Source organism: Eurypyga helias, unplaced genomic scaffold, assembly GCF_000690775.1.
Source record: "Eurypyga helias isolate BGI_N326 unplaced genomic scaffold, ASM69077v1 scaffold41328, whole genome shotgun sequence".
Lineage (NCBI taxonomy): Eukaryota > Metazoa > Chordata > Aves > Eurypygiformes > Eurypygidae > Eurypyga > Eurypyga helias.
The window spans coordinates 878-27,172 of record NW_010267108.1 but is presented as its reverse complement, the minus strand read 5'-3'; the positions used below and the strand labels follow the sequence as shown (position 1 = coordinate 27,172).

Here is a 26,295-nt window from a genome sequence, read left to right as displayed (position 1 = left end):
CCTTATTTCTTTTTCCTTTGATTCTCCTACTCTGCTGGAGGAGAGGAGGAGGATTTGTGAGAGCGGCTTCGTGGCATTTTGCTAGCCGGAGTTAAACCATGACAGCAAGCCATTCAACTTTTGGTTATTAACTTATCGATATTACTGATTATTACTGATTATGCTCTTTAAAAGAATTATATGTGTTCATAAATTAAGCACATTTTGTTTTGTTGATGAACAGTCTGCCTAAGGTAAAAGAATATCTTTTAAAGTTCGTTACCTTCATAAATTTTCTGAAAAGTGCAAATTATATGAAGGATGTAACCTAAGTTAGCCGTCCTCATGTATTCATTCTTCCTAATGTCAAACAAAAGTCTTGTTTCCTTGTTTTTATAGGGGAAAAAAAAAGTCATTTATGAGACACAGGGAGGTTTTTGTTTCCTATCACTGAAACAAAATTATATGTGTCTTGAAAAACGTCTTTTTTTCCTACATGTGTCTTGAGATTTTGATCCTTCATCACTGAAGGTATAACGTCAAAGAGGCTAGGTCACAAAAACCAGCTATAAAAAGAACCTTCTGAGGTTATTTTTATTTGTTTTCTGGAATGGGTGCCTTTATGGATTTTTATGTCATGTTTCCTAGTTTTTATCTGCTTCTATAAAGACAGGATGCTTAAGAATGAAGACACACAGGAAAACCTTATAGCTGAAACTCTTATTTTACTACACAAATCCAGGAGATGGTTCTGGAAAAACACTGTGATTAAACCAGGAGATTTGGCAAAGGTATGATTTAGGGAAAGCACTCAAAAATGTCCTTCAAGTAATCCCAGCTTTAGGTTTCAGTGACAGAGTGAAAGTTGAGCATGATTTGAATCAGGATTCAGAACTCTGAATAACGTCAAAGTGAAGTCGAAGAAGAAACTTACAAAGCAAAATCCTGACTTCTCTGAAAGTAACATGAAACTCTTGTGGATATTAACTGATTTTTCTTTCCCACTTGGTATATTTTCTATTAATTTCTAAATAACCTATCCTTTCTATAGAGAATGAAGAGAAAGTTTTTATTTTTAGACTATTGTTCCTATATTTATCTGCTAATACTACTGTTTGTAGTTTCATATGCAATACTGTTCTCATGGACTGCATGACTACCTTTTAATGGATTTTTAGTTATGGAAGCTATTTTTAAGATTCAGAAATTGAAATTATACATTTTATTGTATTGTTTTATCTATACTTATCTACTTTGCTTTTATGACACTCATTAATTTAGTGCCTGAGCAGCTCACAAGCTATAGGCTTATTCTAACAACAGCTTTGTGAACAGTAGCAGTGAAATACAACAGTAATATCACTTAACAGTGAAAAACTAAAGCAGAAGAGAAGTAAGGATCCGGTTCAATAAAAGATTTAGGTACATTAAACAGACTTCATATTATGTAGTATAATACTAATTATTTGATGTCTGAACATAACAAAAAAACAAACAAACAAACCCCACCACCCCAAAAAAACCAAAACCAAAACCTAACAACATTAGAATTAAGCATTCTGCTTATAGAGTTGCTGGGAAGAAGAGAATTAACCCAAGATGTTAGCTATATGTCCAGTGCTCTAACCATTGATTTACTATATAGATGGTGTATCACATGCTGGTAGCTTGTAAAAGGTGAGGTTCATCATGACTGATTTTTAAGTACTACTAACTATTGGTTTGTAAGGTGGTGAAAACACATAACATTAAGTTTGTCAGAAGAGATGATTCAAAGAACTGTCACTACCAACTTAAGAAAGGCAGTGCTTATGCCTGGACTTCCATCCCTTCTGTTTCTTTCATTCTTTCATTTTTTGAGCTGTAGATATCTATTTAAGTAGAAGGGTTTAGAATAATTGTAAAGAATCCATGGATAAATCACTCATCATTTAAGATTATTAAAAGTTATTGTAATATACTAGATTTTGCTGGTAGTCTTAGTAAGACGTCTATGAGGGTTGGGGCTGGTTTTCATTAAAGGAAACAGGACTGGAATGTCAAGCATTTGCTTTCAAAGTTTTCTGTGACCAGCAAAAGACAATAATTACTTGTCCAACCAACAAGAAAAGATAAATCGGTATTAGGATTTGGGTTAATGCCCAATATTTCAGGTGCAAAGTATTTCTGATTTGGCTGCTTCCCTGATGATACAAGCTATCTTTTTAGCAAAGAAGTTGATCTAGATCATTATCAAAGTAAAATGCCCATGTCAAAAAACTGTGTAAAGCACAGGATTTTGTTCAGAAGTCAGTTATATATATAATAAAGACCATAGCTATAAACCAGCTAGAGCAATTGACCCAGAGGATTTTGCTGGGCTGGTCCCACAAAACAGCTTTTTTAGCCAAAATACATGCTTGAATTGGTTCAGGTGATTCATGTTGTAGGAGACAGTGTGTTGCATTTTTCTGCGGAGTTTTGTCCACTAACCTTGTGGGAACAACAGCTGAATAATGTTTTGGTCCTAGAATAACTGTCAGTTGACCTTTAAAGAGGTTAATTCCCAATCATAGAAACTCCCAGACATTTGTGAAACAATAATTTCTCATCACTTGGATCAAATTCTGTTCCTACTGCTTTCACAGGTAAATTTTGACTAACGTCGCTGGGATTGTGATTTGTAATATTCATCTGGAGGATACTGATTAATGAGCATTAGTATGTTCCAGTTATGCACGTTATGCACATATTCAGTTACTCTTCAACAAAACTCCATATTGTTCCATCCTTTGTTCTGAAGTATTTACAAATAATTACCTGTGTTAAGGAACATTAACAACTCCAAGAGTTATAGGAAAACTATGGGAGGCATCATCAGCTTCTTTCACTCAATTTTTCATAACTTTAGTTTCCATGACAACAAAGGAGGCAATTCCACAAATCTAGCAGCTCATTATTTGAGACAGTTTGCTGTTTCCTCTGGAGAAGTGCGAATCTTTTTTTTTTTTTAAGTCTCTTGTAAGAAATTCATAATTCAATGGATGAAATCTGAGGCAAAAATAATTAAAGTGCAGCCCCTCTTTGCAACCGGTATATTTTTTGAAGAACACTTACTGTGCTTTATATTGGTTCTTTCTCTGCTCCCAGCTCACTGACTTATGTTACTAATATTTCTTCTGTTGGTCTTCTGTGACAAAATCTGACATAATTTGAACTCTTACTAAGAAAAATACTTGTAAGGTCAGGAAGAAATTGCCTTTTTTTTTTCCCTATCCCTTAAAACACAGCATCCAGAAGAACTCTGCAGTTCCCCAGTCAGTGACTGAAAGTACTGTCAATCTCAGCCATGTGTGAACTGACATTATGCTAGGAAACACTACTTTTATAATGCAACTTTTTATTACTAAGCAAGATCTCAAGTTCTGCTGAGAATTTTTTTAAAGAGTTGTTCATTCTTACGTGTCACATTTGAGGCATCCCCATAAAGGAAAGCAATTGTCGAAAGGCGGCCCAAATTAGGTTTGTTATAAAAATACAGACAGCAAAACAAGGTGGCTTTGCCAATGACCTGGTTCTATCACTGGAAAAATATCCCCTTAGGAAGGGTATTACTGCAATGAAGAATACAGCATGCCTTCCATATTTCTCACTACTTCTCTAAATGTTCCACATGCAGGAAGGAGGGCAAGAGAAAATACAAACCAATGTGAATATTTGAATCATGAAATGTAAGCGGAAAATCCTTTAAGAAGAAGCATTTCTTGCTATTATCACCATTTAAAATGCAATACCATAATACATGAATATCCAATTTCAGGATTCGGTTCCAACCAAATACTTCCATGGGTTTTAAAAGGTCACACTAGCAGTGATCCTGATGGAATCAGATCTTGTAGAAAATTGTTATATTCTTCACAGTCTTCATATATCATTACTGTGCAGTCCTTTTTATGGCATTATAGCATGAAGATAGCCTTATTATGACAACTTTAGAAGTGCTGAAAGCCTGACAGTGGTGTTGAGCATTAAATGTACGACTTGCAATGTTGCATGCACTTTCTAGTTTAGAATAGAGGCAGATTAGCTGCACAGAAACTCAGGTCTGTTAAATCTGGATTCGTCCACAGCTTGTGTTTCCTGATACAGCATGAGGTTCTTGGATCCTGGAAGTTTTAGCTAGATGCCATAAAAAAGAAATCAAAAGCTTGACCAAAAAGAGAGGAAGTGTCAGGTATCATATAGTGGCACAGCAAGGTGTTATACCAACAACAACAGAATACAAAACATTTAGTACAGAGAAACGGCCCATGCAAATGGCAGGAGGGTCTTAAGTAAAGCAGCGGCAGGGGGATAAATGAGATAACCGACTTTACCCTCCTTCAGCAAAAAAAATGTTTCGTGCAAGAGATCCCAGACTTCCCAGACTATTTCCTGATGTGATGAAGGACCCTTAGAGTCTCTGTTCCTCATCACCTTCATGTGAATGCCCATAAATAAATCCTCCTACTTGGAAGTGACTCTCCCTACTTCAGGTTACCTGAATGGCCTATCCTCAGAAAATCCTGCCTACTGTATTAGGGCAAAATATTGTTTATGAAACCATAATACTAAAAAAGGCTGATTTAAAGGGGATACATCTGGAAAGACTTGTAGTCAAAAAATGTAGCTAAAGGTCTGATACACTGTCCTGACTCTTTATTTTCCCTCCTTCCCAAATGGGATTTGTAGCTGCTGGTTTGCCACTCTCAGCTGTTTCTGACTTCAGCATCCAGACCCCAGTTATAAGTAGGATTGCTCAGTAGTAAAGACTGGGTTTTTAGCTTGTGTTCCACACATTCATGAGGTTCCATTAACTACTTCTAGGGAACTAACAAAACCTGAATTAAATAAACCAGGGCAAAATACTGTTATGCAGAGATCTGTATGTCTGTTCCATGCCACTGAAAAAATTCACGTAGTCCACAACTGGACACAGGAACATCCCCCCAGACCCTGCACAATGCAACAATATGTTACAGTAGGTTTGTAATACGTAAAAACTGATGACATTAGAGGATATACATAACCCTGACTTTTTTTTTTTTTTTTTTTTTACTGAACTTATGCTTAATTTGACACTGGCATGAAATCCACTGGTGAATTTAAGTCCACAAATAGTAGAATTAGTGACTACAGAAGTACTGAGCTTCCTCTGTAGAAGTTTGCAGATTATTTTTAGAACTGAGTTTTGTAAATGTTTTTTGGACCTAGTTGTTCAATGCAGAGACACATTATTCTGACTATACATTTGTTAACAGTGCTTTGAAATGACATTTTGTTGTTTGGGATGTGCAAAGCAAATCTGGAACCATATCATTTCTGCCAAGATTGTACCTTATTGTTTCTGTAAAGGATACAGGAAAGTTTCATTCATCTGCCTCTAACGTGAACAGAAAGCATCAAAGCCAGGAGTTGTTGGAATTTACTTTCTTTCTGAAATGCCATGAAATGCCCTCCACGTGCTGCATGAAAGCAGCAGGTTCTACAAAAAGCTTTGCTGTACTGTTGTCACACCACCAAACAGATTTGCCTTTCAAAGACATAGCCCTGGGTGCACATCTGAGGTGAGGCATTTGTTCCTTGACACCAGAGGGAAGGTGACTTGTGCTTGTTACATGATGTACTACTCCCTGTGCTCTGACACATGGTATTTCCAGAGGAAGAAGTCTCTAGCTGTACCCGTTTGAAAAGGAGAGGTGTAATAAGAAATCAGTGGTTCAACATGAATTGACTGCATTTTTCTTTGAGGTCATAAAAATCTGTGTGTTCTCTATCACAGACACAGCAAGGTCTTGGGGCACTGTGTTGGTGTTACTATCCTCGTACAATAGCAAAAAGAAATAAAATGTGTTCACCTGGAGATCTAGCAAGCTGGCTTTTACAGCTTGAAAATTACTGACACATCAAATTAAGGGCTATGGTCCACAAGGTCCTGTGATCAGATCTTTGCACTCTATCATTTCAAGAAATCAGAGACTGGAATGGGGGTGAAAGAGGCTAACAAAAGAAACAGAGGGGAGAATATTTGGCATTCTGAAAACAAAAGGTGAAAATCCAATTGCTTTCTATAGATAAAAATTTTACTCCAAGAGCCAGTTGAATAAAATAAAGTTAATACAAGCTGCTTCAAATATGACTAATCATCCCACTTAAGCGTATGCCTATGTTTTAAATATTAAAGTATCTGGATAATTTTACTAGTACTACTGCTGCTACTGCTACTATGTCTTTATGGCAGAAATTTAATTTTCTTTTAGCAAAATAAACTGTAAGAATCTCTAATGTTTTCTCATTAGGAAAGTTCTAGTTAGTTTAAAACCAATGGAATTATTTTTCATTACTTTATTTTCCAGGAGATATCAGAATTGTTATACTATGTTAACATATAATATGATAAACAAGATGCTAACTCCACGGGGCACTGCTGCCTAGTAAGACTTTCACCCTGTTTGAAACCTAGCCATTATGAGTAATGGCCTGATCCTGCACTGAGATCTCCCACCGCTGACTCTTCTCTGGAGCCTCGTAACTCCAAAGAAAAGTGCAGGCAAATACATCAGTAGAGCCTAAAGCCATGGAAGTTACTCCACAGCACTGTTTTAGCAGTCATCTTTTCTAAAGGATCAAGCTGCACACCAGTATATTGCAAAGCTAAAACTGTAATAGGGATTGATTTCGAATGAGTTTGCTTCATTACTTAGAGATTTCTCTTTATTCCCTGTTGAAAAAAGGCAGAGGCCAAGAAGGCAGGCTTTGCTGACTTGAAGAGGAACCAAAAAGAAAGCTGTTCAGTCTGGAAAAGTTGTATTGTTTCAAGGCTCTCTGGGGAAAATATTGTTGTGAAGCTCTGTGCGAAACAGCTATTAATAGGAAAAGTAGAAAGAAAATGGTGTTCCTTCTCTTTACCTTGGAGGCCAGTAAAACCCCAAATCATGAAGCATAATCAGGATACTGACTTAGAAAGAATATTCACTCAAGAAAATTTTCCAGCTACCAGAAACCTCACATAAGATTATTGGTTTCTTTTCCTGTTCCCCAGGGGCTAACCTTTGTTTGACAGTTACTTTTCCTCGGAGACAGTCCAAGAAAAGGTTCCAACTAGTTATTCATATGATGGTCAGAGTGGAAAAACAGTATCTTCAGTCTTGAACAGCAGTTTTCCTGATTTCCAAAAGAACAATTCCAGGCTACGACAAGCCCAGCAGAAGCAATCTTACTTCCAATTTTCAGGTAGTGAAACAATATAACCAGTATAGTATTAGAGGAAAAGGAAAATATCTGAACTTTATTAGTATTGAGTAGTGGAACAAAAATAACAACAGCCTTCAAAACAGATGGGTAAAGGAGGAGATGGAGTACTTCAGCAGAATGGCTTCAACCCTATCGCAGCTTCTTGCTCTCTGTTTTACAAGTTTGTTTTATACCCTTGCATAAAGAATGTCATTGCTTCCCTGTAATCGATCATTCTTAAAACAGATTAACTTCTTTATGGATCTAGGGTAAAATCAGACAATGGAAAGCATGTAACTGCTGAATATGTAGCATCTTTGCAGTTTAAACATGTACACACATCACACAGGTGCATGGGCACACGCAGTGTCCTTTTAGTGTCTCTCTCTGCAGATGAAAACGGCTGATGTTGAAGACTGTAAAACATGTAATGTTACAGATAATCCTAAAATACTCATTTTATGAAGGTACACCAGGAAAAAAAAAAATCATTGCTACCTACTACTTATCAATCATTCTGCTATTTAAAATACTTTGGTAGAACCACTAGAATATAAATACATAATATCAGATTCAACTGCACCATGAATGAAAGAAGATGTGCATAACGGGCAGGCTGAAATGTGTTTCCATAGGAGTGGCCTAGTTCATTGTAAATCCACAAGATAAAAGTATCAGGAATCATAAACAAGCTTATCTAGCTATTTTACAACCTTACATTGTAATAACCTTATATGATTTTGCTAGAATTGAGAGATCGCTGAATAGGAAATGTATGCCAGAGTAGTACTGTATCTTTTGAAGTATTATAAGCTTACCCGTTCCTCAGTATGTATTTTGCACATAACAAATAAAACCAAGTCATGATCATTGGAACTAAGCTACAAAAAATTTATAATTCTGTGATGTAACTCATCAACTGTCAGGATGAAGGATAAGATTACTGAGCTGAATGAAATTATTTCCAAAATAATTATATAAGATTTTTCTGAATAATCTTGGTACAGCAGATAACATTGGCTTTAAAATCTTCAGCTGAAAGGCCTCTTTTTTTCCACCTAGACACTACACGTTCAGAGCTCTCCAGGGTGACATAAGTGTGTTTTAGAAAACAGTAAAAGATACTCCTGAAAATATTCTTGTACTTCAGGATTGGTATTGTTAGGTGTTACAAGTATAACAGCTATTGCGATTTTTATGTGGCGTATCACTGTCTCTTTTATGATGCTCATTATTTCCAGTAATACTAAATGAGGTGAATTTATGCACATAAATTAGTACTTCTACATTTTCATTTTTATTACATATATACATCACAGAATTGTACAGATTAATAAAAAAATCCCTTTTATGTTCAAAAGAGCAGGAGAAAAAGGACAGCAAAATGAGTATCAGTAAGAAATTGTAGGAAATCAATAGAGGAAATAAGGGGATAAAAAGGAAGGTCTATATCTGGCAGTAAGGAAAATAAAGCCATTTTGAGGTCTATTTAGGACAAAAGGAATCCTATCAATGCTAATTCAGGAACAAACTGATAAAAAAAGAAATTGTAAAGAGCCCAGATTTTCAATAAATCCTTCTACTCCCTACCTGGGGGAAAAAAGCAAAATAGGATACACATTGTATATTTGATTTTGAATATTTGGTTACTAAATAGGTTACTAGATGGGTAAAAAGCTGCTGGATGACTGCACTCAGAGGGCCGTGGGATGCCACCTGGAGATTGTGACAAGTGGAGTACCACAAGTGCCTGTCCGGGGACCTGTCATGTCTAATACCTTTGTTAGTGACCCGAACACCAAACTGGAGATACCAGTCGACATGCTCAAAGGCAGGGCTGCGGTTCAGACCTAGGCAGGCCCAGGGAATGGGCAAATAGGAGTGTTAGGGGCAAGGACAAATGGAGTCCTGGACCTGGGCTGGAAGAACCTGATAACACACCATATGATCCACTCCTGAACTTGAAGGCAGAGCATCCTGACCTGGATGAAAATACTTCCATGACCCAGAGTGACTGGGTGGAGATGTGTGAGTGAACCAGCCCAAAGAAGAGCTGTAACATCGCTACAGCAGTCACTTCGGCTAACCTTGGAGCACTGACTTGTCTCACAGATGGGTCAATATTTGCCAAGACTCCGCTTACTAATTGGAATTCCTCTGGAGACCTTCTCCAAGCATTTTCCAGGAAGAAGCAGCACAGAATAGGCATCTAGAGATAAAATTACAAAGCCTGACCTTGTGGTACTTGTACATCCATCAACTAGAGCTGACGATGAGAATATTTGTCAAGCCTCTAACCAGGTCTTACTTGACTTTGTTTTTTCTTCCCACACAGTTCCACAGAGAAGACTTTATACAAAGTTGCTTTGAGATACATCGAGGAACAGTCAGTGGCAGGTATCGCCATCATTACAGCTGACAGACAGAGGTCCTGGGCTGAAACTGTGTCTAAGGCGCAGGAAAGCAGGTTAGGCAGAGGTTAGCAAGTCCCAGCACCTCACGGCGCTCCATTAAAAATCCCTGTATAGGTATGAAATGGATGTCAATAGGCTCCTTCTGGCCCTCCACTCCCAGTTCTGCCTGCGAGGTCACCAGCCCTGTCGAAGCAACTCCTCCCGCTGAAGCACTGGAGGGGATGCAGGCACACCTTCGGTCTCATTTCAGGTTGGTCCCCAGGAGCAGAGGCTCACCTGGATAAGACCATTTGAGCTGCCTGTGACACTGGGGCCAGCAGAATGGGGAGCACCTGCAGGAGAAAGCTGAGCCCAGGGAAGCTGTGGAGTTGTGGTTAGCTTCTGCTACTGCTCTCGGTTTCTGTTCAAGCAGGGTTGATTTTTGATGCTACTGGCTGGGCAGCAGGTTCAGATGAGCAAAAGGGGTTGTGGCCAAGTTTATTCTACAGCATGGGATAAGTGTATGACATAGTGGAAAACAAAGTGTGGTGCAACCTACAATGGCTTGCAGAACAGTTCCCCTTGCTTGCTTTGGTGCCTCTCCTAAGAGAAACGTGTTGATAAACGGGCAACAAGCTCTCAGAGTTGCCAAAAAAATTACTGAAGTAGGCACTATACTGCAAGACTTCATGGCTTCCTTCCATGTAAACTAGGAAGTGTAAATACATAGGTGACTGTAACAGTGTTGTTCGTGTAACTGGCAAAGGTAGAGCAGGATATGGCCAAAACTGTAACTGGACAGCATAAAATTAAAAATAAGGGAGACAGCAGTTTATAAAAGTTTCCCATGGATTCTCAAATACGAGAAATAATTGTATGTTAAAATCAGTAGGCTTTAAGGAAGGTGTGTGTAACTTCAAAAATGATCAAGTGTTGCAGACTTCATTAAACAAGTCTACCAGTTTTTGACCTTAATGTCCCTTCCTTCTTCTTTTTTTTTTATTTATTAATCTATGAATTGCTGCGTCCCGTTGAAATCCAGCTCCATGCCTCCACCCAGTGGACTTTTCTTAACCAAGAACAAAAATTAGCCCCTGAAAAATGCTTGCACACAAGCAGTACCAGTGGAAGCATGGCTGCTGGAAATGATGTCTTTCCATCTTTCCTGTTGAGTGGCTCAGCAGGTATTTGGTATTACCTTCTGAAGCTGCATAATCACAAATGTGAGATGTTTAAAAATGTTTTAAAATTACCTTCATAATATGTTTGCTGTTGCTATAGGAACAGTCATTAGGAAACACCCAAATCCAGTCGGCATCAGGGAAAACTTATATTTCAGACTGGTTTTTGGTTTTAAATCTAAAAACCTGAAATTATTTTCCAGGTTTAAAATACATACAAAATAGATTACAACACTGGCTTTGGTAATAATTAACCCTTTGCTTTGTGGCACTTATTTTCCACACTTAAACTAAGGAAAACTATTTTCTACATTCCCCCCCCCCAAGTTGAGATTATTTAGCTGCTTGCAATGACATCCCGGCTTTAAACTGAAAGAAATATCCTGGATATATAACCTAAAAACAAAGTAAGTGCTGTAGATGTGAACTTCTCTCTTAAATTACATGAGTTATTACGTGTATGCACCTGTATTCATCTGAACCTGTATTCAGAATATTGTTTATATGAAGAAACACAGAGTTGTTACCAGTTCTCCCAAATGTCTGTGCCTTCCATCCCTTTCTTTTTTGTTCGGCCCCCAGCTTTCCTCTGATGTGTCACTTTCAGTTAAAAAAAATACAGATTTATGAGGAATTGCACTCTTAAGATGTCAAAGAAGAAAACACATTTAGGGAAATGCTTTTGTCCCAAGCCAGGAAGAACAAGATCCCTTTATCAGTGCTGGTTAGAGAAGTAAAAAATACACTTCTCTGATCCCCCATCACTTTACTGATGGCATCTTCCTCACATCTAGTACCAAACCCACTCCAGAATAAATCTCTTCTTTCACAAACAATAGCCCTGCTACTGTCTGCACAGAACTGTTTACAATTTATTAATACTACCACAGAATTGGAACTGAAAGACAATTAAATTAAAGGATAATGAAGAGCTTTTCAGACTGTAATTAATCTGCACCCATCAGCAGATGCGAAAGTCTGCAGTCTTCAGAACAATTTAGATTTTGGTGGATTAGGAATAATACCCCAAACATACTAGGTAATAATTCAATCTGCAAACAAGTCTTACACTAACCATCTACTCTGACAGTTTTTATAACACAGGTCAAAGAATCATTTCTGTATCAAGGTCATAATTTTTAAGGAGACTACACCTTTTTGAGAGCCACCTTATGCAAACTAATTTTTAGCTGTTCATACTTTCTGGGGGGCTTTGTTGTTTTGTTTCGTGGAGGTGTGGTTTATTTTAGTTGCCTAAGGTCCTAAGCAGCTTAACTTCACACTTGCCAAATGACATTCTGAGGAAATAAAAAACTATGACAGTCTTACCTGCACACTGTAGTTTCCAATTAAGCTCACTTCTGACTACTTTTTTATCCTTTCTTTGCTTTTCAGTTACAAGATTTTCCTTAAATAGTAAATATTCAAACTTCACCATAGCCATGTTTTTGTTTTGCAAATCCAAAGGCAAGGAAGTTGATGACCTATTATAAAAGAGATTATAATACATTTATATTACAATATAATATTGTAAAAGAGTTTATAATACAGCCCAGGAATCTTCAGAAACTTAGAAATATTAAAAAATTAAGGTTGTAACTGTAAAAGCTGTGTATGTATATTACTTTTGAAAAATAGCTCTAACTTCAGGACCAAGTAAGTTTTAAAACAAAGTCCATTCCAACGTGTGGTAGTTCTAAGCAGAGATGGGAAGTGAGGACATGGGTTGGAAGAGCTGTCCTGCCCAGTCTTACACTGCTTAAAATTTGATAGCTTGCTCTACTACTGAGATAAGTATGATGTAGAAGTGGAAGGTGTTCCTGTGTACGTTGTAACTGTGTTTTGTCCTCTTTGTGCACTACCAATGAAAATATTTGTTAAATACAAAGCGTTTGCCATTTCTGGCATGAGTTATTGCTCTTAGTGTAAAGGCAATTTATCAGTGTACCTCCACACATTGTCTCCGTGCATTGAAGAACAGATTGCCTTCAGAGCAGAATATGGTCAGAAAGGTTCGAGAAGCAACAGCTCATATACTGGCAGGTTCAGAAAGTGAAATTACTGCAAAATGATGTATGTAATTGATTTTAAAATAACACCGAATACAGCAGTCACTACCATCTGGACAACAAGACAGAGTTTTAAAATAAAAAATGACCATCTTAAGGAATTACTGCAAATTTCTGAAAATCAGACCAGTATTTACAAAGACGTATGTATAGGTATGGGTGTGTAACCTACACCTCCTTTCCTTTGGTTTAATCTTGAGCACAGTGCATATGAAATAGATTTGTGTTTTTAAATCTGCAGTGCAATTCAACATGTTGACACCTATGTGACAGTTACAAAAATCATACTTTGAATAGGTTGATATTTTAATGGGTATTGGTTTATCAACCACTATGTGTATTTTAATGCATGGCAGATTATTTTGAAAGGAACTCTGTCTACCTCATTAAACCTAAATACCATTTCCCACCTAAGGTATCAGTTTATTTATACTATTTGTAAGGAGAGGGAAAAAAAAGTAGCAAAAAAAAAAATCGTAAATATCAGTAGAAATTGTGATGCAGCCTGAATTCATGATTTTATACCTATAATTTCTACAGATGGACCATTAACTGGAGAAATCAAAACAGCATTAAAAAAAGTCATTCCCTGCATTGTCTTAGGAGAATGAATTGTATGTGCTGTATCCAAAATCAGAAATTATATTGCAGCATATTTCTCTGAGATGACAAAACTACACATTAATGATTAAATTGGAATATAAAATATCATATATTACAGATTTATATCTGAGAGGAGACGTCCTACCTCCAGCAGATATATGCTCCGCGATCCAAAGTGCAGAATGTTGCCTTTTTTTTAGCTATCATCATAAAATAAGATCCAAACTAAAAAAGGTCAGTGAACCAAAAGCAACTGCACTTCTGAAAAATAAGCTTCAGTTTACTATCAGGTAGGGTTGCAAAATATTTGGTGTCAGTGACTTTTTTTTATCCAGTAATATTGTCTGATGAAGTTTGATGACCTAACAATTTTACATAACTTCTACATACCCAGTAGCGTGGATGCAGACTTGAATACGGTGCTCAGAATTGTCAGGGATGCTGAGCAAACCAGTTTTGTGCCATGTATGTAAACATACCGTAAAATTTTCGAGAAGCTTCAAATGCTCAGTATCTGTACAGGTCAGCCGCAAAGCTTCTTGCCATAAACAGGATGAGTCTGGGCCAGATGAGACACAGTGTGTGTGCACTGAATGCAGAGTTTGTATGTGCACAGTAAATCCTAAATGCTGAGACCTGATGGATTTCCTGCTAATGAGACAGCCATTTCCATTCCTTCCTGGAAAATCCTCAGCGAAATTACAGCAGTCCTGTTGTCAGCAAACCTAAAACTGGTATAGGTAGGAAACATAAATTATACCAGCCTGAAGACTTCTAATTATAAACACTCCATGGGCATATGCAGCTCTTGAGGAAAGAGCATTCAACAGCACCAGCCTGACTAGTCTGGTGGCCACTTCTACAGACAAAACTACGGCCAGGCCTTGAAAGTAAAAGCAAATTTAAAAATCCATTGTTAAGTACTCAATTTAGGAATGTATTCTGAAAGATTTATTTATTTAACCTTACATTTGATCGAACTTAACTGAACAATAAAAGAAATTGAACATAAAGAATTGAATGATAAAACATGAAAGCCTTGCCATAATCTAGCATTATCCTACTATTGTACAAGTTTTATTGCCTGGGTCTCCTTAAAACTATCTAAGCCATATGTGTAATTGATTTGAGTTACATGTTGATCTAAAACATACTACGTACTACAATACAGCTTTAATCTCTTAAAATGTAAAAAAGGAGGAGAATTATTTTTAGTTTTATGCTACCATGCCTTTGACTTTTGGTTTAAGATGACACATCAGCAACTGTAGGATGTGTACTTTGCATCTGCTATTGGCAGTTAATTTAAGTCCTAGTACTTTATTGTATCAGCTCCCTGTTCGAAGGGATTTGAGGAATACAGTACCCTGCTGCCCTGTCCTGGTCACACACAGCGTGTGATACATTCAGAACCAATTTACTGTTCGATTCCTCAGAAAGCATTTTTCACTCTGCATCTAAATTTTAACAGAACTGCACTGTGAATCATGGACGTCTGATTAGGTGTTGTTCCAAAATGACCAAAAGGCTTTTTCAAGACACAAGATGGGATTCATCCTACCTGTCTCTAGAAGTTTAGATGTTAGAACGTCACTGTGATCTCCATACGGACCTTTACGTCTCTAGCAGCGACACCTGTGATTTAGGTTCAGATGAGATGATTTGCCCTTCAATGGTATCCTCCTTGACTACGGAAAACCTTACGAACATCAGAGTTAGACTGCTATGTCTATATTCTTAAAACAGGAGAAATTAAACGACCTTCAGTTTGTCAAAAACTATTGCAGGAATTTCCCAACTTTTGTTTCTACTTACTTCTTTTCGTGCCTTAGGACATCCTTCACTAATGGCAGGGTCATCAGATGTGAAACTGTGATCTCTAAAGTACACAAGAATAATAAACACCTCTCTTGTAGCTCCCTTACTTTTTCTTTTCCCAATGACAAACGCAGGAACAATGAAAAAGTGCATCAGTATCACAGGGCAACCCAAGCCCATGCTGCACCGTGCTCTTGTTTCTGAGACCCTCCCAGAGAGTTTAATTTCCAGTGCACAAGACTCCACATTACAGTCACTCCTGTGTGCTGTATGTCTCAACACCTGTTCTGCTTATGGGCATTACAGAAGAATCAGCATCCACACCTTCATTTATTTCCATAATGCTTTTATTTGTTCACTGCTTCCCCAGTTATCAGTGACAGCTACTCCAAAGTGAAATCCTGCTGGTAGCTAGAGAACCACTATTCTTCGTCCTATCCGTTTTGTAGTTTCTATCATCCCTGCCATTGCCTGAAGTCACTTCTGATTATACAGATTACTCCCTTTCTAAACACTTCTGGGGACTTCCCAATTAAAAACACAAGCCATGTGATTTCACGACACAGAGCACATTTACCACTAAAAATTTCTAGCTACTGCATAGCTCTCAGGAAGTAAACAGTTTAGTCACTATGGTCAAAATAAATATAAAGCACAGGACCTAAATGAAAAGGTCAGATTCCAACAACTCATCTCTAGAACCCTCCTTAATCCCCTCAGCCATCCAACCATAATTGATAAAAGCAATCTTCGCGCTAAAAAGCATGGAAAAGAACTGGTTAGCTGTAGCCTGCTGCTACTTTCAACTGCAAGTTTCCAGTAGCACAGATGAAAACAAATTAACGGCTTGATAATGTAACTTTATCTGGATGAATTTATAATTTCTCCTCTTGGGACTGTCCTTGTAACTAGATACCTCTGTTCAACGCTGCGTAGATGTGTAACAAATAGAACTTTTCTTCCACTTTTTTGTTCCAATGAATTGTTTCTTAGATTTGAGGGACAGCCTTAAAGCACAGTATCATAACCTGCCAAATATCAAGGGTCAAAACCAGACGTATTTGTTTCTTGTTCAGTTCCAAAGAACAGCACTTATGCAGCCAGGAGCGCAGCAAAGAGGACTTCAGCACACTCTGACGCTCCATAAGCGGATCGGTGCTGAACAGCCGAAACCGTTTAGTCTGTGGATCCTGAACTCCGGCACCCGACAGCCTACTGTGAGCAGAAACCAGACTCTCCTTATGGGAACCATCTCTCTGCTTTTAGCACTTGGGGTTTTGTAGCACAAATTGTCTCACGGCAATTAGAAGACAAAATAGAATTCAGCACTTTGCATATTAAATCTTTGTGCCACTTCTTATCACATTATCTGTGAATAATTGTGGAGTGAGTACGTTAGTAAAACATTAACAAGTTTTTTGGGGTTTTTTTGTGTGGGTTTTTTTCTTAATTCACAAAGTAGGATCCTTAAATACAGTTTCTAGACAGACATACGTTTCCTCAACTGGGTTGATTTCTAGATATTAAAAAAAAAATAGATACAATTGTTGCTATAATCTCCCTTTTAGGAAAATACATAAATAAATCCAGGCTTCAAAATAATGATCCAAATTGCTATTAGTTAAAAACTACACAGAAGACAACAAAGTCCATGACAAAGCTCTGCGCAAAAGACAGGACAACTGGCACGTTTACAGATGGACCAACAATTACTTTACCGAGTTCAGACTTAACTACTTCAGACTTTTTCACATCCCATAGTTTTCCTTTAGAGGACAGTCCTCAAGTTAGCTGCATGGTTCTCAGTTCATTGCTAACTAATTAACAGCAATTTCCAGAAGGCATGCATGAGTAAATAAAAATTCTACTAAAAATTGGTATTCCAGAGCTCTGTCCTGAAATTAAATGATTTCATTAAATGAAGGTGCCCTTCTGGGTTTCGTATGCTCACAATACTTCTATCCATTAATCCACTTATAACTCCTTCTAAATTCTTTAATGAATTTAAAACATTACTTCTTGAAAGCATAAATAGACACTACTTCCAAAACCCAAGAACTGGTTTTAAGATTAAATATAGGGTTTATAACTTCATGTTCTTTACATAATTCTTAGTGCAGGCATAATTTATCAGACTGTGAAGATAAAATACTCCAAAGTCTACATTGTCCCACATTTCCAAAGCCTTAGCATCTTAATGGATGAAAGTTTGTGGTTTGTTTTTCCTATCAGTGGCAGGGAAAAGAAGTTCTTTTGAGAAGGGTACCAGGTGAGAAAGTCCTTGTACTGTCAAAGCCAGCTTAATGAGATGATCCATTTAAGTCACTATTATGATTTCCCAAGAAGTTACCTGCAAAAGGAGCAAGAGAAGCTTCACATTCTGTTCCTCAGAACCAAGAAGAAAACTATTGTATTGTACCCAATGCTTTCTTCCCTGCCTTATTTCTATTTCACGGCTTCACCGGTCTATAACAAAAGGAAAAAAGAGATGTCTGATGTTGCCAGCATTCAGTGAATATCCAAATTAAAGAACAAAACTTCAAACTGCACAGCCCTATCCCTTCCACTTCATCTCTCTCACACGATGCACTGGAAAGGCATAAGTACTTGAGATCTGCAGGCTTTCAGAGAAAACAACTGCTAGAAAAGAGAGGAGTGTGAGACTAGGAGGGAAAAAAAAGAATTGCAACAGGACTTATGCTCCTCTTTCACGTCTCAACATCTCCACTACATATTCACAGCAAAGCTTAATAAAAACCAGTACAAGTATGGGCCATTTATTGGTACTTTGGTGGATCACACCTTCAAACAGGAATAGCTTGTGCCTGCTGTAAGGATTTAATATCCCATTGGAGTAACTTCTCATACGTCTCAGACTAAAAGACATGGTTGAAAGCAGCAGCTTTTACAGGCAGCCTCCATAAACTCATGTAAGTGCCACTGGACTGTTTTCCTAGCAATGACCACATCAAACCCAGTAATGAGATCCTTATTTTCTTCCTAAAAACCTTCCTTCTCTCCATTGTCCATACTTTTCTCCATAAAAAAGATGAGGGGTCAGCTGTTACGGTGCTACTCTGTAGATGAAAGCAAAGGTTCTATTCCCTTCTCTGCCTGTATGACCTTGAGCCACCCCGCGCCATCACTGCGGTACCCAGCCGTACCGAGTTAATTTAAGAGGCTTGACAGTGCAGGAGGGCGGGCTGAGGAAGCAGCCCAGACACTGGGCTGCCTTGGCTTCTCACGACTACTGGCCTGGACTGCTACTTCAGGTACGAGAGTCTGTGAGCAGTACAAACACACACACAACAAAAAAGGCAAGAATTTCAACCGTGAATTTGCCCAGAAGATGTTTCATGTAATTCACAAGTAACACAAAGCTAATGCTTTAAGTCTTTTGCACTACTGCAAAAGAAAACCCCAACGCAAAAAAAAAAAAAAACCCCAAACAAAACAAACAAAAAAAGCCCCCAGTAATTGCAAATGGTTGTAGTTTGCCTTTTTAAAAATTAAAGCTGGCTTGAATGACAAGAATTGAAACAGATTCTGTATACAAAACCTGCCTTTCCCACTTTCTGAGTACTTTGCAGATTTCTGCTCTTTAATATTTCAGCTCAGAGCCATTCAAAATTGGCAATTATAGCAATTATAAAAACCAAAATGATATAATGAAAAGTATAAAACAGCACAAGCATGTCAAATTTACACCCCCTTTCCTTCCTAGAATGGACATGCCCATTTCAAGAAAAGCTCCCACATTTTCTGTTGGTGCACCACCTCATAACTAGCTTTTCAGTTTTTCCTATGTGGCATCACAGCACAGGAACTCAAAGGCTTCTAAAAAGTGTAACAAGATGAGGTGAAAAAGCCTCAGATACCAACACAAGAACCATTTTAGAGAACTCAAACTCCTAACTATTCCTCATTTAACAGTGCTTGTCATACAATTCAAAACTATTTATTTTCACATGTATTTCAAGTAAGGAATTTTGTGCAGTTGACATCAGCTTCTAAATGAGATAATTTAATACAGTAGATGCACTGCAAATCTTATGGAGTATGTCCTGAGAAATTTTTTCCAAGATATTCCTTCTTCTAATGTCTAACCAGTCTTTATTACATGCAGAAAAAACACCTCAGTATTAGTTCTTGGTTGCCAAAGCAGACTGAAATAGGGGCAAAAGTAAGTTAGTATAAGGAAAATTTTAAATTGTTTTATTGCAAACTCGTTAGTCTCACTAAGAATGCTTTCATTTTAATAGGTCAAAAATTACTAGTTCCATCTCCAAATCCAGACTCAAAAGAATTCTTCTTCTCAATGTGTTCCAAAGAACAAAAATTAGAAACTTGTTAACACTGAGGAAACCTCAACCCATCTACCTGATCCATCGCAGCTAGAATGGCATACTTAAGTTTATGAACAAAATAAAGTATAAATCAACAAGCGTAAAGTATATGTTAAGCCTACAAGACCTTTACATTCAAACTACTTTTGGACCTTTGGTAAACTTCATTCTTTCTAGAGAATGATAAATAGCCATCCAAGAATAGTTTCTGTTGTTTTACACTATGTAGATGCATATTCAGATAGCACCAGACTCTAATTATTTGGAACTCAAGATATCAAACAGCTAATAGGATTTTAGAAATAACAGACCATTTATTTGCAAGGTACCAGATCTCTCTCACTCTCAGCATATTTTCAGGGTGAGTAACCTCTACTACTGGACTGACGAGATAAATCAAACCGATGACAAAAGTTACACAGAGGCAAAAAGACGTTACTTATGAAAAGTAATTTAATAAAATGTCCACAGGTAACTCAAAACAAAACCTGCAATTAAGATGTATGCAGAGGTTTATGTATGTTGCTGTATTTTCTGAAGAAGAAACTCCATTTGTAAGTTTAGATTTGGCTGTCCTTTTTTCGTTTTCTTACTCAGTATTTTATAAGCTTCCATTTTCTTTTGCTTGTACAACCGTTGAGCTTCTTCTCTTTGTTGTTTTCTTTTTTCTGCTTCCTGAAATTAAATAAATAGGTGCGATCATAAAATAATTACGTATCTTCTATAACTGTGAAGCTATCTATAAGCAATACATTTCTTTTTTGTAAACGTACTGGCAATGAGGTATTGGAGCAACACTACAAACACCATTACTCTCAAAAGCTTCACCACGATGCACTTCTAACACATGCTACAATCACTATGTTGCGTAGAAAAATCCTACGACAAGGTTTGTCGCTAAAATACGCACCACTTTCTTTCTGCAAAATGAGCTCCTTGACTTTTCTCCTTAAATGAAAAAGTGACAAAGATTTCCCACTTTCTCCTCGAGTGAGCTAACTAGCTTGCTTCACTTACACCATGTCCTACCAAAACATGCAAGACATCACAACTCAGACTGAAGGACTGCTCCAAATCATCTGGATGATTGCTTCTCGTAAAGCTTATTTTTTGAAATGCAGCGCAATGCCGACCACAAAAGCAGATGTTTCTGCAGAATTCCCACACAGATGATGATTCATCAACTATGGTTTTCATTCCAAAGCATAGGTAGCTTCTGTGATATACAAAAATTAAGAATGCTCTGTGATGTAGAATATAAAGTTAACCAGAAATAACCCAGTCTAAGGGGCTTTGGGTGTGGGGCAGAACCTGCAAAGATATCGTTACTGTAAAATAAGTGAAACATTCTGAATGCTGACTAATTGCTTTCATTCCCTCCGTTTTTCTTTTTAAACCAGAGTAGCATCAACTCTTAACTTGCCCGTAATTCAGTTCCTAGCTAATGATTTTACTGCTGTTCAGCATACTGTTGTAAACAACATCCATTTAAGCTACCAACCAAATGCTTACTCAAAGCAAGAACATTCATCTTACTCAGGTACTTGTTACTTACCTTTCTATTTTTTCTGATATCTACTGAATCCTAGGTTTTGTATAATGTGGAGTCCCAAACTGTGCGTTTAGGCTTATTTCTTTTCCCAAAATAAATAACAGCAAATTCAGTGTTTGTCAACTTACACAGAGGGTAAAGTATGTAATTATCATACTAGTATTCCACATAAATGATTACTATTATTGTGGCATTTAGCTACTGCTTGTTTTGCCTAAATATCTTGAATTAGACCAAAAATGCTAACACCTCCCCTCAGACAACTCTGACGTGCTGCTCCAAGAAAATTCCTTGCAGTCTTGCTGGGTTTTCATTTGTTCCTATCTTCTCTAAATAAGCTGGTCATAACATTAATTTCTAGTATTCAAAAAAGCAGCTCTCAGCGAACCACCACGTGACTCACACAGAACCACAGATCAGCTTGCAAAAAACTACTCTAGTTTTCAATACAGCTAAACTGAAGAAACAGTGTGTTGTATCCAGCTATGTATGTATGCAGTGTTTATAGCGTGGTTACTGAAACTGACTCTGTCAGCAGTAAGTTACACACCACCTGCAACGCTGTCATGTGTGCCATTCTACTGTGCAACAAACAACACACTGGAAGAGAACAAGGCTAGTGAAATAAGGATGTCTCAAATGAATAGCTCAACTGAATTATTCAACACTGATAATATTAAGATATGCCCTGTAAAAGTAAGTCCCATTAAATTAGCATGAGGAAAACAATTGCTGAAGATTTTGGCTGTGGATACTATGGTATTAATCTGGTCTTTTGTCTGTAATCAAGAAAGATCTCTACTTAAGATTTACCTCTTTCTTTCTAGCACGCTCAGCCTTTATTTTCTCATATTCCTCTTTCGCCTTCTGATTGGATGTTTTCTTTTTAAACTTCCCTTCAGTCATAACTGGCCTGTAAGAAAAAGTACATGTGTTTTACACACGGACTACTGCCAACCAGACATAACCACACATCCCATAGCCACTGCAGAATCAGAGCAGAGCCTTCCACTCCTCCGCTGGCTTTTGCATATTTGGAGAAGTGAACTAGAAATACAGATTTCAGAAGGCTCATCCTGCTCCACTAAATGGATACCTATTTGCACCACCCCTGCTGGACACCCAACACCGTCACATGTAACGTAATGAGCAGCTAGCAAAGTAATATAAACTCAAAGTAAAAGCAAAGCAAACTCCTCCAGCAAAGTAAACTCCTCCAATGACACGTGTCCTGCAGACTGGACTGCACACAACTTTTAGTAGCACATGCACCTTATCTGCTGGATCTTCACATGGATGATGGTTCATGAAGTTTACAGTGTCTAAAAGAGGGGGGTTTTTTCCCCCATCACATGGGTTGTTCAGAGCCTGAAAAAAGTCAATACACTAGCTTAGAGCTGTGTTAGCTCTTTCTAGTTTTCACACACAGATACAACGACAGGGATATGACAGCAGCCAGCTGTTAGCAGACTGCCCGCCCCAGAAGCCAGGCTGACATGGCAAGGTGCAAAAGCACGGTAGTAACAATGCCTTTCTAAAAGTTTCTTTCTGAAGGAGATGGCATATTATTGTCCTTAATTTTCTGAAATTGGGAACTGAAATTATATTCCTTCCAAATTTGAATATAAAAAAACCTGCCCAGGTATATTTCACCAAAGAAAACAGTACAAGAAAACCAGCGCCATTTGTCTGGCATTTACTGTCACACTACTTTGAGTCTCCTCTCCTGGTTATTTAGTTCAAATTATTATTTTTTCTGATCCACAATAAAGCCATCACATAAAACACTGTAGTAGCAAAGACATTTCACACTTGAAAAATATAAGCCTTGCTAGATATTTAACAACTCTTCATAAAAGAAGATTTCAATTACTCTATCACTCGCATTACAAAAAGCTGAAAACCAGCCATCACCATCTAGATTTCAGCCAGATGATCAAGAAGTATTTGCTCATACTTTCATTTAGAAATGCCACTCTCTCTTCTGGCGGGGAGGTATCTCTTTGCTTTGTCCTTATCTCCATCTTGTGGCAATACTGTCCAATGACACCTCATCATCCCAAGTACAAAACCACTTGAATTGCAGTATGAGCTAAAAATAGAATTACCTAACTAAAGTCTTATTTTACACTGCCATAGAACACTGAATTCTATCCCACAGACTCCATGCATCACACCACGTCACAGATTAGCAGTCACAATTTTGCAGAATTATTAATTCTGGTTTACAATCACAATAAGCATATTTTAATTTTGCTTAAAGAAACCTCTAGTTTAAAGAACATCATCAATCCTATTTCAGACATACCCAAGAATTAGCTGCCTATTCCAGACACAAGTCCTTTCTCCCACTGCTGTGCTTATATGTGACTGCTTTTCGCCCCCTCTCTCCTGAAATTCTTTCCAGGAAAGTTCAGATGTAGATACACCTTGGAATTCAAAGACTTCCAACTCGTTCAGAGGACAAAGGGGCACTATCTCAATCACTATATGCATTTAAACACACTGCCAGGACAGTGTTAGACCTGAGTGACTAGTCTTTTCATTTTACTGACATACCTAACCAAGATTTCAGGGGGAATTACTGTCACACAGGCGAAAAAATGTTTTAAGTTGTCTGACATTTGTTAGAAGACAAATGAGAAGCTCCATTTGACTTCTCCCATTTATGATAATTTAAAACAAAACAATAAAAAAAAAATACCAAGAAAACCCCAAATACCACTGGCAAACTATTATGATATCTCTAATATTTAAGCTTATTATTTTCACCAAAAACACTTTACTAATCTAAGGATTTGAAAAGAAAAAAAAAACAAAAACAAAACACAAACGAAACAGAGGATTCAGTAAAGTTCATAGTTCAAATACTCCCAAAACTAGCCAAACCACAAAAGGCTAACCACACACAATATCACTCATTCAAGCAAAAAAATAATGCAACATGAGAAGATAACTTATCAAAATGGAAATAGAAAGATAATGCAAAAAAAGTTTCTAACAAGTGACAATCTAAAAATACTGAGAATCAACTCAAAGGAAAACTCCGTAGACTCAAGAGCATACTTCCTGAAAAGCAGGCTCTTCTGTTTGTAGGTAGCGTAACAAATTGGTGACATACTTACTGCTCTTGGGCTGAACCCTATCCTTAAAGTGCAATTTTAACTGTCGTATTATTTCACAGAATCACAGACTGGTTTGAGTTGGAAGGGACCTTAAAGACCATCTCGTTCCAACCCCCCAGCCATGGGCAGGGACACCTTCCACTAGACCAGGTTGCTCAAAGCCTCATCCAGCCTGGCCTTGAACACTTCCAGGGATGGGGCATCCACAGCTTCTCTGGGCAACCTGTTCCAGTGCCTCACCACCCTCTCCAGGAAGAAAGATTTCTGTGGAATCAAGCCCTAAACATCATCATATTTGCTTTCTAATTCTGATGCAAACACAACAAGTTGTATGTTTCAATTTTCTAACATCTAGGAAAAACATTTAAGACAATAACATATTTTTCAGTAAAGCAAATCACCCTACTGAACTCCATGTAAAGTGTAAGATCTAAACTAATTCTTTAGTGATGGAAAAAAATACTTGCTTTCAAGACATATATTTCAAAAACTTACTCTACTGTTTTATTAAGTTTTTCTTCTGATAAAACTGAATCATCTGGAGGCCTGCGCCGTTTCTTCAGCATTTCTTCCTCAGCTAGGTAAAGATGTTTCAAGTGCTCTGGATAAGTATCGGTAAACTGATTATCCTGTTGTGAATGGACCTTTTTTCCTTTCTTCAATAATTTCCTGTATTGTCTTTCAATCTTCTGTTTTCTCCGAAATGCAAATCCTCGTCCTGAGAAAATAAGAAAAAGGGTTAATTAAATACACATTCACTGAAGTAGTACCAAACCGTTTAATTGTTGCCAGGACCATTTCAATCAATTTTCTTTCCAAAACAGAAGAAAACCCACACTATTTGTACCAATTTTAATAAAGACCAGTCAATGATTCAAGGAAAAACTGTTATGTATCTGTTCCCTACTGTAGTGTTGCAACTTGTACCGATGTACTAAAAATTTTCATCTAAACCCTTGAGAGAATATGCCATTGCAAATATACTAATTAATGCACACTCAACATTATAGGCCTTTGTCAGTGCTTTCTGGGTGCTTTGACGGTGGGATCGAGTGCACCCTCGGCACGTTTCCTAACAACACCAAGCTGTGTGGTGCGGTCAACACGCTGGAGGGAAGGGATGCCATCCAGAGGGACCCTGACAGGCTGGAGAGGTGGGCCACTGCCAACCTCATGGAGTTCAACAAGGCCAAGTGCAAGGTCCTGCACCTGGGTTGGGGCAATCCCAAGCACAAGCACAGGCTGAGTGGAGAGTGGATAGAGAGCAGCCCTGAGGAGAAGGACTTGGGGGTACTGGTGGATGAAAAGCGGGACATGAGCCGGCAGCGTGTGCTGGCCGCCCAGAAAGCCACCTGTATCCCAGACTGTATCCAGAGAAGTGTGGCCAGCAGGTCGAGGGAGGGGATTCTCCCCCTCTGCTCTTGTGAGACCCCACCTGGAGTGCTGCGTCCAGCTGTGGGGCCCTAAACATCAGAAGGATATAGACCAGTTGGAGCAAGGCCAGAGGAGGCCACGAAGATGCTCAGAGGGCTGGAGCACCTCTGCTATGGGGACAGGCTGAGAGAGTTGGGCTTGTTCAGCCTCGAGAAGAGAAGGCTCCAGGGAGCCCTTATAGCACCTTCCAGTACCTGAAGGGGCCGACATGAAAGGAGGGGGGGCTGTTTACCTGAAGGGGCCGACATGAAAGGAGGGGGGACTGTTTACAAGGGCCTGTAGTGACAGGACAAGGTAACAAGTTTAAATTGAAAGCAGGGAGGTTTAGAACAGATATCAGGAAGAAGTGCTTCCTGGAGAGGGAATGTCCCATCCCTGGCTGGAGAATGAGGGCATTCTTGCTTATCACCCCTTGGCTCTCCAGTTGACAAATCAGGTTGTGGACAGGAAGCAAGGAGTCTGGGTTGGTGCAATATTGTTGCTGGTGCACTGCTGTAGTGGCAATTGGCACCTGTTGGTCTGCAACCTTTAGCAATCCCACAAC

The 26,295-nt window shown here is 38.2% G+C and overlaps 1 protein-coding gene across 1 annotated transcript; it reads right to left on the bottom strand.

The window, feature by feature from the left end:
- Positions 1-20,153: 20,153 nt before the first annotated feature.
- Positions 20,154-25,999, bottom strand: CCDC59 (coiled-coil domain containing 59). The gene is made up of 4 exons (XM_010157298.1): positions 25,984-25,999; positions 24,813-25,035; positions 22,006-22,105; positions 20,154-20,315 (listed from the first exon to the last, which is right to left on the bottom strand). The coding sequence occupies exons 1-4, from the start codon at positions 25,997-25,999 to the stop codon at positions 20,154-20,156; spliced, it is 501 nt and encodes a 166-aa protein (XP_010155600.1).
- Positions 26,000-26,295: the final 296 nt, after the last annotated feature.

Coding starts and splice junctions, on each gene's coding strand:
- CCDC59 (XM_010157298.1), bottom strand. Junction 22,106..24,812: donor AAACTTAATAAAACAGTAGA/GTAAGTTTTTGA, acceptor TTTTTCTTACAG/GCCAGTTATGACTGAAGGGA. Junction 20,316..22,005: donor AGCGTGCTAGAAAGAAAGAG/GTAAATCTTAAG, acceptor ATTTAATTTCAG/GAAGCAGAAAAAAGAAAACA.